At 37.3% G+C, this 19,887-nt stretch overlaps 3 protein-coding genes across 4 annotated transcripts; all 3 read left to right on the top strand.

The window, feature by feature from the left end:
• The first annotated feature begins 2,150 nt into the window (after nucleotides 1-2,150).
• Nucleotides 2,151-5,278, top strand: LOC124941511 (receptor-like protein kinase HSL1). Its single transcript, XM_047481852.1, has 2 exons — nucleotides 2,151-4,716; nucleotides 4,853-5,278. The coding sequence occupies exons 1-2, from the start codon at nucleotides 2,151-2,153 to the stop codon at nucleotides 5,194-5,196; spliced, it is 2,910 nt and encodes a 969-aa protein (XP_047337808.1). The 3' UTR covers nucleotides 5,197-5,278.
• Nucleotides 5,279-6,472: 1,194 nt separating this feature from the next.
• LOC124942437 (receptor-like protein kinase HSL1) lies at nucleotides 6,473-9,889 on the top strand. The gene is made up of 2 exons (XM_047482948.1): nucleotides 6,473-9,076; nucleotides 9,182-9,889. Exons 1-2 carry the CDS (start codon nucleotides 6,508-6,510, stop codon nucleotides 9,574-9,576), a joined length of 2,964 nt encoding a protein of 987 aa, XP_047338904.1. The 5' UTR covers nucleotides 6,473-6,507; the 3' UTR covers nucleotides 9,577-9,889.
• Nucleotides 9,890-15,512: 5,623 nt separating this feature from the next.
• On the top strand, nucleotides 15,513-19,866 carry LOC124944057 (formin-like protein 5). Of its 2 annotated transcripts, none has more exons than XR_007099791.1 (7): nucleotides 15,513-16,313; nucleotides 16,481-17,171; nucleotides 17,249-17,876; nucleotides 17,962-18,164; nucleotides 18,244-18,479; nucleotides 18,561-19,504; nucleotides 19,604-19,866. XR_007099791.1 is itself a non-coding variant. In XM_047484514.1 (7 exons), the coding sequence occupies exons 1-6, from the start codon at nucleotides 16,158-16,160 to the stop codon at nucleotides 19,449-19,451; spliced, it is 2,805 nt and encodes a 934-aa protein (XP_047340470.1). In that variant the 5' UTR covers nucleotides 15,513-16,157; the 3' UTR covers nucleotides 19,452-19,495; nucleotides 19,604-19,866. The 2 variants fall into 2 exon arrangements, 1 of the variants encoding a protein (XP_047340470.1); XM_047484514.1 differs by having other exon boundaries at nucleotides 18,561-19,495.
• The last annotated feature ends 21 nt before the right edge of the window (nucleotides 19,867-19,887 follow it).

Genomic DNA, 19,887 nt, shown 5'->3' with positions numbered 1-19,887 from the left:
GCTTCGTCGTTAATGGAATTCTTAAGTACCTTATGGGAAAGTTGTCTTCCTTGATGCCCATGATGTTGAAGATGTTCTGCTTTGTTTCATCCTTCACGCCTCCATAAAATGCCACACTTTTGCTTTCATTAATAGTTAAACATGTTACCTCAGAAAAGAACGTTAGTGCAGCCCTAATAGTTTTAATGGAATCAACGTCTGCGTGCGCTATAATGAACAAATCGTCAGCAAAGCATAAATGTATTACCTCCTCTACCTCACAGAATGGGTGAAAGATGTATGGATAATTCTTTCGAACATGGCGGAGTTGATCCCTTGGCCTCGGATCAATCTAGGAAAGCTACTTATAGCCTCTTGAAGTTAGTTTGAGAAGCAAATGGGCTTCATTGAGTCAAACGGTCATAATGACGTTTTGACTATTTTCTAACTAGTTGACGGTGTATGTTATGATTATGATTGTAGGCTTAGGGGAAATGATCACCGAAGTAGGGTGATCATTTCACTTTTTAAATTAGGTCAAACGATCAAGAAATGACAGAGTTTCATTTTTGAAAAATTAAAGATGGTTGTTGTTCTTATCCGTCTAGTGTCGAGGAAGACGAAGACAAAGATGTAGGGTGAAATGACGTCGTTTTGGGCTTCTACGTTTGAGCGTCGAAGGAGTGCCAAAACAACGTCGTTTTTGGATGCACACGCAATTGCTGAGCATTCCGTCTGCATTCTGTCAACGCGCGGGTGTTTTTGCGTTGAAGGAGACGATGTTGAAGTAGCCGTTTAGTGATTCGCTGCTTCACGTACGTTTCTTCTTCTGTTGCAGCGGGCGATGCGGGCAACTCTTGGGCGTTGGATGAGGATCCAATGCCTATCCAAAGGCTGTGGGTTTTGCTGCAGCGCTTCTTCTAGAGTTCGACTACACCCGATTACTGATATATTTTTTTACTTAACCTTAAGGGTTTGTTTGAAAATAATTTTTCATTCACCATTTTGACTTCATTTTTAAATCTTTAAAATACACAACATATTTAAAATAAATATGAAATATATTTTGCTATTATTATTATTATTTTGTATATTTTTGGGTTAAATAAATAATTTATATGAGATAAAATGGATACAACATTTATCCTATATTATTTATTTTAATCCATTTGATTTTTCTAAAATTAATATGAGACAAAATGGATATAACATTTATTCCAAATTATTTTATTTATTTTCTTTGACAATTATCCTTAATTAATTATGATTTAATTCTTACAATAATTAATTAATTAATTTATTAGACTTTGATATTTTATATTATTTTTAATTATTTTGATTTCATATATTACAAAATATTTATCTATAAATAAATTGGGTAGGTAGACTTTTAGTATTTAGACACTTCTTTTTTATTCTTGAGACCCATATGGGTTTGTTAGTTAAATTATTTATTAGTTCTAGAAATATATATACATGGAATGTTTAAACATTATAAATTATAATATATGGTCAAATTGTATGTCTCATAAATAAATAAATAAAATGACAAAAATTATGAAAATTGTGATTTTATTCATAATATTGTTGACAAATCTAGCTAGCTAGGATAAGAAGGTTTAGAAATTAGGTGAAAATATTTGCATCCACGTATCCATTTAACAATATTAATGTTGTCAAAATAGAGCCTTAATTAATAATGACATGAATAAGCATAAATTTAGCCCAATTAAGCAAGAAATATGCTATAATATATTATTATTATTATTATTATTTCATTTGAGAATTGAAATAATAATTCAACTTCTAAAAAAATTCTCCCCTCCTCCATCCATGTAAGTTGTATTCCTAATTCGGATTTACTAAAAATGTACACCAATATGGCTGTATAGTGAACCCGCTCTTTTTTTTTCATTTGAATTGTGTACGTACACCTTCCTCCTCTTCTTCTTCTTCTACACGCACCCCTTCTTAATTCCCTCATTCTCTCTTCTCCGACCGCTTAGTAAGTAAGTAACTAGTAAGTAAGTATGGTATAATCTCCGAAAAAAGAAACACGTTTGTGGTTTCCTACTACTACCTACTACTACTACGTATGCTCGCTCGCTCGCTCATGATGTCTAATTAAATATATTTAAATCTCCATGAATCTCCACCAAATTAATTACAAAATGTTAATTAGTGTCTACTATCATCTTGTTGTTGTTGTTATTGTTGTTGTCGTCGTTCCGTTTCTAGGTGTCGTCTCACTGAACCAGGAAGGGCTCTACCTGCAAAGAGTTAAGCTCTCTCTTTCCGACCCCAACAGAGCACTCTTGGATTGGGACTCGCGAGATGACCATCCGTGTAATTGGTTTGGCATAACTTGCGACAACAACACCACCACAGTCAACTCTATACGTCTTCCCAGTGCCGGTCTTGCTGGCCCCTTCCCCTCCCTGCTTTGTCGTCGTCTCCCTCATCTCTCTACACTATCTCTGGCCAACAACTCTATCAATTCTATTCTTCCACTCACCATTTCTTCCTGCCGGAATCTCCTTTATCTCAATCTATCTCAAAACTTGTTTACCGGCCCCATTCCCCACACTCTTCCCCACATCCCCAACCTTAAATATCTCCATCTCGACGGAAACTCTTTCTCCGGTCCTATTCCCGCCACTTTCGGCACTTTCCCAACCCTCCAACTACTCAATCTCACCAATAATTTGCTCAACGGATCAATTCCCTCCACCCTCGGCAACATCACCACACTCAAACGCCTCGACCTCTCTTATAACATCTTTACCTCCGCCCCACTCCCGCCGCAACTAGGCAATTTAACAAACTTGGAATATTTCTTGGCCAGTTATTCCAGCATTTCTGGACATATTCCACCTACTCTGGGCCGTCTCAAACGCCTCACCAACATCGACTTGTCAAATAATCTTTTGACGGGACCTATTCCTACCGACATCTTTCAACTCACCAATCTCGTCGAATTGGAACTCTATAACAATTCGCTAGCCGGGGAGTTACCTCTCCTCGGATGGTCCAACATGAAGGCACTTCGCCGAATAGACCTCTCCTCTAATTGCTTTCGTGGAACGATTCCCCAAGAATTGTGCGCCTTGCCTTTACAGTCTCTTAACCTCTATAATTGCCAATTCGTCGGTCACCTGCCCCGGACCATAGCGCATTCTCCAAACTTGTACGAGCTCAAACTGTTTCGCAATAACCTTCACGGCCGCCTGCCTAGACAACTAGGAAGAAACTCCCCACTCAATATTCTCGACGTCTCGGAAAATCACTTCTCAGGCCGACTCCCCCCCGGTTTATGCGAGAAAGGCGTTTTAGAACAACTCTATGCCATAAACAACTCTTTCTCCGGTACCATTCCATCTTCTCTAGGAGCTTGTCAAACCCTAGCCCGAATCAGGTTGGCTAGTAATCAGTTTTCTGGTCAACTTCCAGCCGAGTTATGGGGACTGCCTAACGTCAATCTTCTTGATGTGGGCGACAACTTATTTTCGGGTAGCATTTCTGATATGATATCTAGTGCATTAAACCTGACATATTTTAAGGTCTCAAGTAATCACTTCTCAGGGAGTATACCCAGAGGAATTGCTTCATTAAACAAATTGGTTGTGTTTGAGGCTAATGATAATTCCTTTAGTGGGTCTATTCCTGATGAGATTACAGAGTTAAGTAACCTAGTAAGGCTTGATCTCAGGAATAATAAGCTTTCAGGGGAGATTCATGCGAGAATTCAACAGCTGAAGCAACTTAACGAGCTTATATTGTCAAATAATTCTTTATCTGGCAAAATTCCCAAGGAAATTGGAAGTTTGTCGGCGCTAGACTATCTTGATCTTTCAAGTAATCGTTTTTGGGGAGAAATCCCACTTGAATTGCAAAACTTGCAGCTCAACATACTCAATCTGTCTTATAATGATCTTTCTGGTGGCATCCCTCCTCTATATACTAATGATGCTTTTAAAGACAGTTTTCTTGGAAACCCGGATTTGTGTATTCACCAAGGAAAGGCCTCCTCTATATACTTTTGGTTTCTTATCATATTAGCAGCAGCTGCTGCTGCTGCGATCCTTTCATTTGGGATTATGTGCTTCTTCTGGAAGATGTTGAAGTTGAGAAAAACTAGGAGGAGGATAGAGACGTCAGTTGTGAAATGGAGCTTATATCACAAATTGGATTTTTGCGAAAACGAAATCCTTGAGTGGGTCAGAGATGATAATATAATTGGAAGTGGTGGTTCTGGTAAGGTTTACAAGGCCACACTAAGAAATGGGCACGTAGTTGCTGTGAAGAAACTGTTGGTAGAATCAAAAAGTGAAGACTCCGTTGGATTGAGCATTGAAGAAGAGTTGCTGGGAAGAAGGATTAGACACAAGAATATAGTAAAGATGTGGTGTTCTTGCAATGCAGGTGTGGGCGAATACAAGCTTCTAGTATTCGAGTACATGAGAAATGGGAGTGTGGGGGATGTACTTTATGGTAGGAATAAGCAGATTCTAGATTGGGGTATAAGGTACAAAATAGCCTTGGATGTTGCTGAGGGGCTTTCCTATTTGCATCACGATTGTGTTCCTCCAATTGTTCATAGAGATATTAAGTCAAACAATATTTTGTTGGATGAAGAATTCAGAGCTAAATTAGCTGATTTTGGAGTAGCTAAGGCGGTTAAGATGGAGCCAAAGTCTATGTCCTTGATTGCTGGCTCATGTGGTTACATTGCCCCAGGTATTTATTTATTTATTTATTTATTTATGAATGAATGAATTAGTTAGTTGGTTAATTAATCAGACTAATAAGTTATATATAAGTATAGATCTGTTATTTAAAATGAATGAATGAATGAATGAATTGGGCGGCGCAGAATATGCATATACACTCCGGGTGAATGAAAAGAGTGATACTTACAGTTTTGGGGTAGTAATTCTAGAACTAGTGACTGGGAAAAGACCAATTGATCCAGAGCTGGGTGAGAAGGACCTAGGTACATGGGTGCGGTCAACGTTGAACGAGAAGGGGCTTGATTACGTGTTGGACCCTCCTCTGCTTGGATGTTGTGCATTGAAGGCACAAATATTTAGTGTGATTGGTATTGGGCTCCTTTGCACTAGTCAGATTCCGATGAATCGGCCTTCTATGAGAAGTGTAGTGAATTTACTTCAAGAAGCAGGCAGGGGCCACCTGGAGACAGAAAGATGGCAAACTTGATCCTACACCCTATTTTGGATCATGCAACTAGTAGTATAAGGATTAATAATAATAATAATAATGTTTGAACAAATTCAAGTGCTAGCCAAATATATATATATATATATATATATATATATATATATATATATATATATATATATATATATATATATATATATATATATATATATATATGTTGAAATTTGAAAGGTTAGTTCTTGTCTCTCTTAGATTATTTTGTTTTTTCCATCTTTATGATTTATAATGCTGAAATTTCATGCATTGTAGAAATCATTTTTGTTTTGTGCCAAATGAAATGAAGATTGAATTCAATTCTGGCTAGCTACTATTATCGATTCAATAGAATATGACTTTATTAAAATATTTAGTATATGACATGATTATCATAGTTGAACGTGTTGTTGAGGTTTCAGAAAGAATTACCAATGACTTTACTTCTAAGCCGTTTATTTGTACTTGAAATACAATATTTTTCTTTTCTTATTTAATCAGGCAGCCATATTACTGTTATTTAAACAATTGTATTCAGAAAGAAAGAGGAAAATTAAACATGTAAAAGGAATCGAAAAACACGACATATCCACGAATCATATCTTCTTCTTGTGCTTCAAATGTTATTTCTTCTACCATGCACTAGGAATACAAAAGCACGCCAATATGAAAGTGTAAGTAAACATGTTGAAAATTTGAAAATTATAACATTTTATTCCAAGTTATTGTCATTAACTAATTAATTAATTGTTCCTGCCGGTGAAAAACAATTCTACAAGTTTCAAAATATAATTAGTCAACTGACAACGTTTGATTTTTTAAAGTATTAATTGTAACTATTGTTGTTGGGATGTGAGTTGATATTAATAGTTTTGGTGCGAGATATATATATATATATATATATATATATTAATGAGTTGATGATATTCACCTATATTAATTAGCTCAATACAGTTTCAAAAAATGTTTGACTACCTAGTACCTACTAGTATTACCACTACACACATATGAGTTTAGTTCCATAATTTGGTTTGCTATTAATTAGTTAATGAAAAAATCTCCAATCTCCAAAAATCAAATCAAAGGCCAATCTGAGTTGAGTGGGACCCACACACTTTGTTAATTGAATTGTTATTATTGTTAAATTTTTTTTTTCTAAATGCAATAAATAAATAAATAATATTGCTCTTCTTACTCGTTTCATAAAAAAAGCAAACACGTTTCCCCTGCTATATATATATATATGCTGTGGTGTGTATTTATTTAAATGAGTAAAGAGAAATTAATCTGTTTCAGTTTTACTTACTCACGAGAACAATGTCAAGTAGTAGTGTTTACTTGTTTTTTCTTCTGTTTATGGGCTCGTGGTCGTGGTCGTCGTTGTCCTTGAACCAGGAAGGGCTCTACCTGCAAGAAGCTAAGCTCGCATTTTCCGACCCGAACGGTGCACTCTCCGATTGGGACTCTCGAGGAGGAGGAGGAGATGCCTTTCCGTGTAACTGGTCTGGTGTAACTTGCGACAGCTCCACTTTTTCTGTCAAGTCCATATTTCTTCCCAGTGCCGGCCTTGCCGGGCCCTTCCCCTCCATCCTTTGCCGTCTCCCCTCTCTCTCTTCCTTATCTTTGGCCGACAACTCCATCAATTCAACTCTTCCTCCTACCATTTCTCTCTGTCGGAATCTCCTTTATCTCAATCTTTCCCTGAACCTCTTTACCGGGCCCATCCCCGACACCTTGCCCGACATCCCCAACCTTACAAATCTTTATCTCAACGAAAACTCCTTTTCCGGTCCTATTCCATCCACCTTCGGCAGATTCTCCCGCCTCCAAGAACTCAGCCTCAAGAATAATTTTCTCCATGGCCCCATTCCCTCTACCCTTGCCAATCTCACCACACTCAAACGCCTCGAGCTCTCTTATAACACGCTCATATCGGGCCCACTCCCGCCCGAACTAGGCAACTTAACAAACCTGGAATATTTTTGGGCCAGTTATTCCAGCATTTCCGGACCTATTCCACCTAGTTTCGGCCGTCTCAATCGACTCACCAACATGGACTTGTCAAATAACCTTTTGACAGGACCTATTCCTGCCGACATCTTTCAACTCAACAATCTCGTGCAGTTGGAGTTGTATAACAATTCTCTATCCGGAGAGTTACCCCCCGTGGGATGGTCCAACATGACAGCACTACGGCGAATCGACCTTTCTTCCAATGCTCTTACAGGAAGAATCCCTGAGGATTTGTGCGCATTGCCTTTACAGTCTCTCAACCTCTATAACTGTCGTTTCGTTGGCAGGTTGCCCCCCATCATTGCCCGTTCTCCAAACTTGTACGAGCTTAAACTTTATAACAATAACCTTCACGGCTGGTTGCCAAGACAACTCGGAAGAAACTCCCCCCTCAATATTCTAGACGTGTCGGAGAATCACTTCTCCGGCGAACTTCCTCCTGGCTTATGCGATAAAGGCGTTTTGGAACAACTTTGTGTCATATACAACTCTTTTTCTGGTAGCATCCCAGATTCTCTGAAGAATTGTCGAACCCTGGCCCGAATCAGGTTAGCTGGCAATAAATTATCTGGTGAACTTCCGGTCGAGTTTTGGGGACTGCCCAATGTTAATCTGCTTGATATAGCTGACAATTTGTTTTCTGGTAACATTTCTGATATGATATCTCGGGCATTAAACCTTAAATCTATTAAGATTTCAAAGAATCAGTTCTCAGGGAGAATACCTAGAGGAATTGGTTCATTAAACAAATTGATTGTGTTTGAGGCTAATGATAATCTCTTTATTGGGTCTATTCCTGATGAGTTTACAGAGTTAAGTAAGTTGGTACGCCTTGATCTCAGTAATAATAACCTTTCAGGGAAGATTCTTGTGGGAATTCAAGAATTGAAGCAGCTTAACGAGCTTAAGTTGTCAAATAATTCTTTATCTGACCAAATTCCCAAGGAAATTGGAAGTTTGCCAGCCCTAGACTATCTTGATCTTTCAAGTAATCTCTTTTGGGGAGAAATACCACCTGAATTGCAAAATTTGCAGCTCAACATTCTTAATCTATCGTATAATGATCTTTCTGGTGACATCCCTCCTCTATATAGTGGTGGTGCTTATAAAGACAGCTTTCTTGGAAACCCAAAATTGTCTATTCACCATGTCAAGGCCAAATTGAAATCCTCCCTGGGTTACTTTTGGTTTCTTAGATTGATTTTCATAGTATTCTCCGTGGTTATTTCCTTTGGGATTATCTGTTTTTTCTGGAAGATCTGGAATTTGAGAAATGCTAGGAAAGATACGTCTGTATTGAAATGGAACTTATATCACAAATTGGACTTTTGCGAAGACGAAATCCTTGAGTGCCTTAAGGATGATAATATAATTGGAAGTGGTGGTTCGAGTACGGTGTACAAGGCCACACTAAGAAATGACAAAGTAGTTGCCGTGAAGAAATTGTTGGTAGAATCGAAAAGTGAAGATGGTGGATTGAACATTGAAGAAGAAGTCTTGGGAATGATTCGACACAAGAATATTATAAAGATGTGGTGTTCTTGCAACAATTGGGTTGGGGGTGGTGACTACAAACTTCTAGTATTCGAGTACATGAAAAATGGGAGTGTGGGTGATATGCTGTATGGTATAAAGAAACAATGTCTAGATTGGGGTATACGGTACAGAATAGCCTTGGATGCTGCTGAGGGCCTTTCTTATTTGCATCATGATTGTGTTCCTCCAATTGTTCATAGAGATGTTAAATTAAACAATATTTTGGTGGATGAGGAATTCAGAGCCAAATTAGCTGATTTTGGAGTAGCGAAGGCAGTTAAGATGGAGCCAAAGTCCATGTCCGTGGTTGCGGGCTCATGTGGTTACATTGCCCCAGGTATTTATTTATCTCTCTTTGTTTTATCAATGAATGAATGAACTAGTTAATTAATTAATTAATAGACTAATAAGTCTGTTATTTCAAATGAATTGGGCGGCACAGAATATGCATATACACTCCGGGTGAATGAAAAGAGTGATACTTACAGTTTTGGGGTAGTAATTCTAGAACTAGTGACTGGGAAAAGACCGACTGATCCAGAGTTGGGAGAGAAGGATCTAACTACATGGGTGCGGTCAACTTTGAACGAGAAGGGGATTGATTACGTGGTGGACCCTCCACTATTTGGCTGTACTGCATTGAAGGCACAAATATGTAGTGTCCTTGGCATTGGGCTGCAATGCACTAGCCATATTCCAATGAATCGGCCTTCTATGCGAAGGGTTGTGAATTTGCTTCAAGAAGCTGGGGTGGAGGAGAAAATGGATACTACCTGGAGAAAGAAAGATGAGAAACTTGCTCCTACTCCCTCCTGTTTGGATGAAACTATGTTTTAACAAGTTCATGATTAAGAAAGGAAATATGGTGAAAATTGAAAGGTTAGTTATAGTCTCTCAAAGGGGCCTTTTCTTGTTTGTTTTTCTCTCTTTATAGCTTTTAGATGGATTGAGTTTTATTTTTATTTTCTAGTAATGTATTGTTGTTATGAAAAAACATTCTGCTTTGTGCCAAATGAAGAGAAGAGTGATCGGCTTGCACATAAATTCAAACTATGAATTGGCTGCATGATTAGATGTCCTTTGTAATAGCAAAAACATATTAGGAAGAACATGATATGAGTGGGTTTTCATGTTTTAGGTCTTGATCTGTGGTATGTGTGTTGTTGGACTAGATATTAGTATTGATAAATTTGATGTCAGCATCTCAGGCAATGCACAACCAATGTTGATGAGTTGATTAGTATGTGTATCTGGGGTTTGCTATGGGCGTTTGATTGATTGCAAGTAAGGACTCTCTAACTCTAAGGGATGATAAGAGGAACAGTTTTTTTGTGTGTCAAAGACTGTTGTGCCATGACTTTGAATGCCACTCCATCCAAGATTCTTACTCAAGGAACCAGCACACCACACCATGCACTTAAATGATGAAATGTTAGTAGTAGTTGGGCTTTGTTATTATTATTATTACTGCTGCAGATGTCTATGAAAAAGAAGAAGGCCAAATGATATTATTATTATGATCTGCGGCATTAGCACATAATTAATAGCCAATATATGAAATGCTAGTAGTAGGTAGAGCTTTTAGTAAATGATGAAGATTACTCTTTTATTATATACAGCCACTCAATTATGGAGCCTTAGAGCATCAGCAGCGCACAAGACATCTGCCCTCTTATTTTGTGAAATCAATATTCCACATCAGTAGAAAGCGGGCACACATTGTACTTGGCCAAAACACTCCAATGCTTCCGGCCCGCCCTCTTATCTAAATAATAAATTTTATTTATACTATTTTAAATAAATAACTAATTTATAATATAGGAATATTATAACTAATATTCCTATATTATAGGAAAATTTGAGATTTTAAACTCACGTGTTAATATAATTAATAAAAAAATATATTAATTTATTTAAAATATATATTTATTAATTAAATATATAAGTAATATTTCTGTATTATATATATTATAGGAGAATTTGAAAATTTCACCTTTAAAACATATTAATATAATTAATAGAAAATATTTTATAACGGATATAATTTATAACGATATAAAACATGTTAATATAATTAATAGAAAAATATATTAATTTACCATTACAAGAATAAATTTGAGAATATATAACATATATTCCTATATTATAAGAAAGTTTGAGAATATATAATTAATATTTCTATATTATAATAAAATATAAAATATTTTTATAATTTAAAATATATTATAATATTTTTATAATTAAATATATAATTAATATTATTATAATTTAATATATAATTAATATTCCTATCTTATATCTTATAGTAAAACTTTATAATATATATTTATTTAACATTGTTATTATAATAATGTTACTTAAAAATAGTAGGAAAAAATATTATAATTAAATATATAACTAATATTCCTATATTATATAATATAATATGAAAAAGTCAGAAGAGGGCATGACCGGCATAGATGGCACTGCCCTCTTTTTACTTTTATCTCCAATTCAAAAAATGAAAAAAACCAATGACCTGCCCTTTTTCACGCTGTCCGATGCGGGCACAGGTCATGCGCTGGAGATGCTCTTAATACTGCTGAAGTAGCTAACTAATCTTGTATTTTTTACATACACTATTGACATATAATACTACATATAAGGTATAGAGAAGAGATTAGTTTTACCAAGCATTTCAAGAAACTTATTGTGAGATAATAATAAATCTATCCCCCTAGTCAGTCTCCCAACAACCTTAGAGAGCCATGAAATAAAATAAAATCCATTATTTGTTTTTGAATTTTTAACATTACCAATCTTTTTTTCTTCTCTGTCTTCTTTCATCATATCATCAATATTCCTTTCTCAATCACTATGAGGTGCCAGTTTGTTGGTCACAAACTTCAAATCCGCAGATGGAGTACCAACAGAACAAGAAGAAGAAATCTAGTCCAATTACAACACTATATATGTATATGCTGTGAGAAGAATAACAAGTGGTAGAACTAGTAATCATCCTTATAATGTGTTTGTTTCAGAAGCAGAATTGCAAATGCATGAAGACACTCAAGTCCCCTTGTGCAGATATACTTTCAGCTTGTTAATAGTAAATAATATATGAACAGTAACTTTTCACCTTTTGTGTTTAATAAACTGAAATATTTTAATAAATTTTACAAATAAGTTATGGCCTATAAAAATAATAATTAAACATATTTGCATTTTGGTAAAACAGTTTACCTAAAATTGTTTACAAATTTAAAAATCGTAAAATTTTAATTTGAAAAAACAATAGTTATATAATATTATTATTTATATATATAATTAAGTATTTTATTTTTAGTCAATTTAAAAATTATATATTTAAATATAAAATTAATTAAATAATAATAATTAAATAACACTATAAAAAATTATACTTAATTAATTAATTTAAATAAATAATAACTTTATTTTTTAATTTTTAAATATAATGTAAAATCGTATTAAATTGTAAAATTAAATTATTTATAAACTTAAAATTTTATTATAATTGTAATCTCACAATTTAAAAAATGAAGATATCAAAATATTGGGAAATTTGACGAAATAATCCTAATAATAAGGTTATTTCTAAATTTAGCATAGGTATAATAAATTTAGCAAATATAACATTTTGTCATTGGCAAAAGACATCTTTACCCCTTAATTAAAAATATGCCTTTTTTTATTTCCCAACCCATTTTTCATCTCTCTCTCCATTTCAGTCTCCTCTTTCTTCCCCGACCCTCAAATCTCTCTTCTTCTTCTCTCCCGACGATCCAAGCGAACCCACAAAACAAATGAGTCGATCAATCAACTCCCCGAGGTAATGCCGAAATGCCTTCATCATTTTAGGTGAGTTATGCCCGTTTTTCCGTCACTTCCTTGCATACATACTGAAACGGAATAATGGTTTAGAGTTTAAAGTTTGATTTAAGATTTTAGATGGTGGATGAATGATTTTAAGGGGTGCCTGAATGGTTTAGGGTTTAATATCTATCTGTTGTAGGCGTTGCAGGCAAAAATGCATCTGTCGCAGGCGAAAATGCATCTGTCGCAGGCGAATATGCATCTGTCGCCTGCGAATATACATCTGTCGCCTGTGAATATGCATCTGTTGCCTGCGAGCATCTGTCGTTTGTGAAAATTGCGCATCTGTCGCCTGCGAAAATTGCAATAGAAGTTTCAAAGGTTCTTTCGCTCGCGCAGTCGCGGTTTAGGATCAATAGAAGCCGCTGGAAAGAATAGAGTTGCGTGGCAAAGTAGTATAGGCCATTTCCGTCGGCAAATGAACACAAAACCGTCTTTTTTCCGCTCAATCAATACCCTAATCCTCTAGAGTTAGACCCTCTGGTATGGCTTTATCCTACAGACTTTCCAAGATATTCAAATCAACAACCTTGCTTCCATCATTATACCCATTTACTTCTGGATCCGGAACCAACTCAATTGAAATCTATGTTTGATTTGGACCCAGAATCCGCCCTTTTAACATCTGCCAAGACTGGTCAAGGACTTGAGACGGTTCTTTCTGCTGTCATAGAACGAATCCCTCCTCCTTGTGGGAAGTCTAGTCTTCCATTACATATGCTTTTACTCGACTATTATTATGATGAATACAAGTGAGTTATTTGTCATGTGATGGTTGTTGATGGAATTTTGCAAAAGGGATGATATTACATTTGCAGCAAGTGGTAATACTTATGAAGCTGAAGCTTCAGAGATGGGGATATGCACCCCGAGCTTACACCAACAGAGATTCTATTAGTGGGGCAAGTGGGATATGTTGTAACCGGTATGCGATCAACCAAAAAGGCTCGTGTGGGTGATATTGTTTACCGAAAGATATAGTGAGTAAGTTCCCATTTATATCTCTTTCGATATAATCAACTACCTTCTGTTAGTTATTGTTCTCTGCTTTGTGTTTTATAGGTGTGTGGGTCCTGTTATTACACATCATATTTACTTACTTGGTTGTTATATCATCATCTTTTTGAGGATGTATTATCATTGTTATTGTTTTTCCTTGTCTTTAATTAAGGATTTCGGCCATGAGAAAAAATGTGTTGGCAAAGTGTTATGGAGGGAATGCGTCGAGGAAGAAGAAGTAGTTGGAAAAGCAAAAAGAATGAAAGAAGAGGATGAAACGAGTGGGCACTGTTGATATTCCTCAGGAGTCTTTTCAGAAATTCTCAAGGTTTCTTGATGGATTCCTTGAGAAAAGAATGCTCATTGAACTACTCCATTCTTCCTTTTGTAACACAATAATGAATTAGAGTATCAAAGAAATGTTTTCTATTCTATTGGTCAATAGATATTAGTGTCCTTTCAAAAATCAATGCAATATTGTATTCTTTTCCATTTGGTATGTTGTGTAGATCATGTCACTCACTTACTGGGTTAAATCAACTTTCTAGGCTAGTTTAATTCTAGTTTAATGACATTCAATTTTTGTTTAAGAAAAAGAAAGAAATTGTTATTAGATTTGTGTATGAGCAAAGTTACAAAGGGAAGAAACTATTAATTATACAATTCCATCTAACCCCACAAAAGTTCGTTTAATCCAATAAAGCAAACTTCTAAAGAAGAACTCCGGTCACTATTTTATCTGATCTCTCCGGTCAGCCTCCGAGGGCAATACCGGACCACCTTTAGAGACAGAGAACAGCATTGTATGTTTCCCTACTTTCCTATCCAGCCCGTTCATATTCATCCCGTATCACCGTACTTCTTTAGGGAAACAAAGTTCACTTTCCTTGAAGAAAAAAAAAATGATACTTTATCTTACAAAACACAAAGGACAATAACATTTTACCTCATTTTTTGCTCAATAACAAGAACCCAACACATGCAAATGCAATTTTCGCAGACGACAGATGTGCAATTTTCGCAGGCGACAGATGCGCAATTTTCGCAGGCGACAGATGCGCAATTTTCGCAGGCGACAGATGCGCAATTTTCGCAGGCGACAAATGTACAATTTTTGCAGGCGACAGATGCATATTCGCAGGCGACAAATGCATATTCGCCTGCAACAGATGCATTTTCGTCTGCGACAGATGTATTTTCGCAGACGATATATGCATTTTCGACTACGACGCCTACAACAGATGGATATTAAACCCTAAACTATTCAGCCACCCCTTAAAATCATTCAGCCATCATCTAAAATCTTAAACCAAACCCTAAACCCTAAACCATTTCTTCCGTTTCAGTATGCATGCAAAGAAAACGACGGAAAACGGGCATAACTCACCTGAAATGATGAAGGCATTCCGGCGTTACCTCGGGGAGTTGATCGATCGACTCTTTTGTTTTGTGGTTTCGCTTTGATCTCGGGAAAGAAGAGAAGAGAGATTTGAGGGTTGAGGAAGAAAGAGGAGACTGAAATGGAGGGAGAGAGAGGGAAAATGGGTTGAGAAATAAAAAAAAGAGCATATTTTTAATTAAGGGGTAAAAATATCTTTTGCTAATGACAAAAAATTATATTTGCTAAATTTATTCTAGCTATACTAAATTTGGAAATAATCTTTATTATCAGGGTTATTTCGTCAAATTTCCCCAAATATTAACTTATCTTAAAATCCTATAGTGCCTTTCAAACAAACAATTTTTATTTTTATGTTGATGTATTCTAAAGACGATTCATTCACTAAATAATAGTGATGTTGAAGTATTCTAAAAGTCAAACCCCCCATTCAATAAAAAGGAACTCTTGCTTTCTAAAAAAGACGGCTCTTTTCCGCCCGCGTCATTGTCGAGATTATTGACCATTTTGTGTTCTGCTTCATCCCCATATTTTCTAATTTGGAACGGGTTACAAGCTAAAAGGAATTCGATTTCAAGTTCACGCTCCAAATTGGGATATCGATATCAGAATAATCTGCCTCCCTGATTTCTCTCTTTCTCTCTCTCTCTCTTGGCAGCTTTCACGCGGTAGTTTTTTTCAACCATTTTCCCTCCCTGGGGGATTTATCGGTCAAACTACGCAACTCTTGATACCCCTTTTTCCCATTTTCATCGACCGGGGGTATTAGGGTTCTCCTTCTCGTTGGATCTGATCACATCATATGGGAGAAGGATTACCCTAATAGATTCCTCCTTTCGACTCAAAGGCTGTAAATCCAGGGGAACAGGTTGGGTTGGTGCTCCGGATTTCAAGGTTTTTGCGTTTCTTGATTGGTGCCGATTCTTGGGATTTCTTGAGAGATTTAGAAATTTTTGGGTTTTGTTAAGTTGTTCAGATTCCTGCATTTTATTCAGCTTAACAGCCCAAGGGAGAAAGCAGCAAAGAAGATCATTGGGTGATTGATATATCAAGGGATTTTGCATGTTGTTGTTGTTCACGAACTAAGTAGTGGTGATGAAATGAAAGGTGTATTGTACGGTTCGGTCACTACTTAATTCAGGTAGAAATGGGTGTGAGGGAAGTAATTATAAGCCTAGTCATATTATTGTTTGCTATGATAGCAACTGCTGCTTCAGAAGAGGATGTTGATACAGGAAGAAGATCCTCCTCCTCCGAGAAGCAATTCTATTCAGATTCAGGCCAGATTAATAACATGGATACGGTATTAGACTCTTCCTTTCCTTTAAAAGATATTTTTATGTCTATTCGGATTCAATTGCTGTCAGTCAAGTCAACCCTTATTATTCTTTAAAAATATTATTCAAAAATCTTGGTTCAAATGTGATCACTTCTCTGATGCAATACAACCACCCTTCATTCAAATTGCAGGCAAAACCAATATTGGTTAGTTGTAAGCTTGAGCTAATAAACTCAGGTGGTGAAAACTTTGAACGACCAAGGCCTAGCATATTTCACCATCATCATAATGTGGATGGCCTGCCTCGAGACGACGGAAAGCAAAGGTTTCTAGAATGTTTAAGAAGGAACAACATTCCAGTCCTCTCTTCAGGTGAAGATGAGAGTTGGCCTAAGCATTGGTATATTGGATTTGTTGAATTTGTTGGGCCTCAATCTAATCATCGTCGATTCCTTCAAAATCTAATACCTATACTTACACCATCACCATCACCATCTCCATCTCCATCTCTATCCCCATCCCCATCTCCAAGTATAGATCATGAGCTGGCTCCTAGCCCGTCTTCTTCAGGCTCTGAGCTTCCAGTTTCTCCACCCTCACCCAGATCACGACGAAGCCCTCCGTTTTTCCCACCTAATTTCAGTAGTCCAGACATACAGCCATCGGTTGGAGCTGACTCTTCTCCTACATCTGCACCAAATAAGCCTGATGGTGGAAATCGAGCAGTTGTCATTGCTGTTGTTGTCACGGCAACTGTCACATTTGCTGTTGTTGGGATGATTTTTCTTTGTTATACCAGAATTTGTATGACGGGCTCTGCTGGTCCTTTGAATGATGACAGGCCTCTTCTCAGCTTAAGCATGAGTGACTATTCAGCTGCTAGTATGTCCCTCTTCCCCTTCCCTCCTCCCTTTTAAGCATGTAAATGTTTTATTCATAGTGTAAATTGTTACTTTCAGGTTCTCCATATAAACCGTTTAATGTAGGGAACTCAGTTAGTGATGGGAAGAACAATAATCCTTCATTTAATAACGGAAACTACAACAATATTGCTGCTTCAAATACATCAGTTATTCAGCCTTTAGAAGTTCTTACAGCCGATGTTCCTCCTAAAACAACGACAATAACAGTGGAAAATTCAAACGTAGTGTCGTCTTCATCTTCTAATCTCAATCCCCCTCCTGGAATGCCGCCTCTAAAGCCGCCACCTGGCAGGGTTGTGGCTGCTGCTGCAGCAGCACCTCCTCCACCCCTTCCTCCTACTACACCGCCAAAACCTCCTTTGGGAAGCCGTCCCCCTCCTCCAGGACCGCCGCCACCTCCTCCTCCTAAAACTGGCCCTAGACCTCCTGCTCCACCACCACCTAGAACTGGACCTGTTCCACCTCGGCCACCAGCCATGGGGTTGAAGCCACCTAGGCCTTCAACTGGTGCAGCAAATCAAGCAAATGCTTATACTGGAGGAGGAGAGGTTGAAGGTGATCCTTCCAATCCCAAAACTAAATTGAAGCCTTTCTTCTGGGATAAGGTTCTTGCTAATCCCGACCAGTCAATGGTTTGGCATCAAATTAAAGCTGGCTCATTCCAGTAAGTGACGGCATCTTTCTTCTTCATTGGCTATGAAGACAGATAATTATCATCTCAGCTGATGCTTCTGCTGCCAATTCTGCAGGTTTAATGAAGATATGATAGAAAGCCTGTTTGGGTATGCGGCACCTGGGAATAACAAAAATGATTTGAAGAAAGGCTCTTCTTCCGAGGACCCTTCCACACAGAATGTTTACATTATTGAATCAAAGAAGTCCCAAAATTTATCTATTCTTCTGCGAGCATGGAACGTAACAACTGAAGAAATTCATGATGCACTTGTACAAGGTATGGATTTCCTCTTCTTTTTCTGTTTGTGTTATACACAAAACGTGAACACCCTTGAATGATGGTGATGATGATGCAGGAAACGAACTTCCCTCTGAGCTTCTTGAAACATTGTTGAAAATGGGGCCGACTGCAGAGGAAGAATTGAAGCTCAGGCTTTACAGTGGGGATCTTTCCCTTCTAGGCTCGGCAGACCGCTTTCTTAAAGCACTAGTAGAAATCCCATTTGTGTTTAAGAGGGTGGAGTCCTTACTTTTTATGTGCACTCTGCATGATGAAACCGCAATGATTAAGGAATCCTTTACTGTACTGGAGGTAAAGAAGATTAATCCTGGTGATCATTGCTTCTGAATATTCTCAATAAAATATAAAGGTGTTTTCTGTTGTTTATTGCAGGCGGCTTGCTCTGAACTTAGGAAGAACCGGTTATTTCTGAAACTGCTGGAAGCAGTTCTGAAGACAGGCAATCGCATGAATGATGGGACGTTCAGAGGTGGGGCACAAGCATTCAAGCTTGACACACTATTGAAATTGTCGGATGTAAAAGGAACAGATGGGAAAACTACACTCCTTCACTTTGTTGTCCAGGAAATAATAAGGTCGGAGGGTATAAAGGCCGCCGCCGCTAGAGAGAGACAGAGTGTCAAGTCTGATGATGACATTATTATTATTACCAACAAAGACACAAATCATGAAACCGACGAGTACTATCGAATTCTTGGGCTTGAGGTTGTTGCAAGCTTAGGAAGTGACCTAGAGAATGTTAGAAAAGCTGCTGCATTGGATGCAGATGGCTTAATGAGTTCGGTTTCTAGATTGGGGAGCCAACTTGTGAAAGCACATGAGTTCTTGAACAATGATATGAAGAGTGTAGAAGAGGATGGTGACAAGGGATTCCTCGAAGCCCTAAAGAGTTTTGTTCAGAATGCAGAAGTGGACATCACGTCATTGCTGGAAGACGAGAAGAGGATAATGGGGTTAGTGAAGAGTACTGTGGATTACTTCCATGGTAGTGCAGGAAAGTCTGAAGGATTGAGATTGTTTATTATAGTAAGAGATTTCCTGATAATATTGGATAAGGTATGCAAAGAGGTAAAAGATGCTGCTGCCGCCGCCCCGAGAAAGCAGCCAAATAGAAATCCAGGGAAAGAAGACAAAGCCACAACATCTTCAGAAGCAGCCCGCCAGCAACCAGATCCAACAACTCTTCAACAACGGCTTCATCCTGTAATTGCTGCCAGGCAGAGGATGGACACTTCAAGTTCTAGTTCAGATGATGAGACATAGTACTTAAAAAAACATGTTCTTTCTTTTAACCAGCCAGACAGCAGGTATAGGAGGTAACCATAAAGCTGTACATTTTTTCTCTTTTTTTATTTTTAAGAAGAAAAAAATTAATCAAAACATGAGTGGTTTCTCATTTCTCTTCTATTGGGCAGGAAAATGAAAGGTGGCCTGATAGGGAGGGAGGGAGCAAGCAAGCAAGCAAGCGCTCTCGAGGGTGGGTGGGTTTAGAGGTTTGGATATAACAGATTATTGATTGTACTAGTACACAATTTAGCCTTCAATGTGGTGCATTGGACCAAGGATTGCATGAATTACAGGAAGGTTTTCTGTATTAGGGATTGGAGAAGAATGTTGACATGGATAGAGTATCATTTGTTTGATCGAATTCATAATCAATCTTGTTGTTCTTTCATTTTATGTTCTGAATGAAGAGAGG

Source organism: Impatiens glandulifera, chromosome 6 (genome assembly GCF_907164915.1).
Source record: "Impatiens glandulifera chromosome 6, dImpGla2.1, whole genome shotgun sequence".
Taxonomy (NCBI): domain Eukaryota; kingdom Viridiplantae; phylum Streptophyta; class Magnoliopsida; order Ericales; family Balsaminaceae; genus Impatiens; species Impatiens glandulifera.
Note: the sequence above shows the minus strand (reverse complement) of the source record. Positions and strands in the feature narration are given on the sequence as shown.

Excerpts from the sequence above, each read along its gene's own strand:
- LOC124941511 (XM_047481852.1), top strand. The coding sequence starts at position 2,151 with ATGTTAATTAGTGTCTACTATCATCTTGTTGTTGTTGTTATTGTTGTT. Across the intron at positions 4,717-4,852 it reads ATGTGGTTACATTGCCCCAG|AATATGCATATACACTCCGG; the intron begins GTATTTATTTAT and ends TGGGCGGCGCAG.
- LOC124942437 (XM_047482948.1), top strand. The coding sequence starts at position 6,508 with ATGTCAAGTAGTAGTGTTTACTTGTTTTTTCTTCTGTTTATGGGCTCG. Across the intron at positions 9,077-9,181 it reads ATGTGGTTACATTGCCCCAG|AATATGCATATACACTCCGG; the intron begins GTATTTATTTAT and ends TGGGCGGCACAG.
- LOC124944057 (XM_047484514.1), top strand. The coding sequence starts at position 16,158 with ATGGGTGTGAGGGAAGTAATTATAAGCCTAGTCATATTATTGTTTGCT. Across the intron at positions 16,314-16,480 it reads AGATTAATAACATGGATACG|GCAAAACCAATATTGGTTAG; the intron begins GTATTAGACTCT and ends TTCAAATTGCAG. Across the intron at positions 18,165-18,243 it reads TCATGATGCACTTGTACAAG|GAAACGAACTTCCCTCTGAG; the intron begins GTATGGATTTCC and ends ATGATGATGCAG.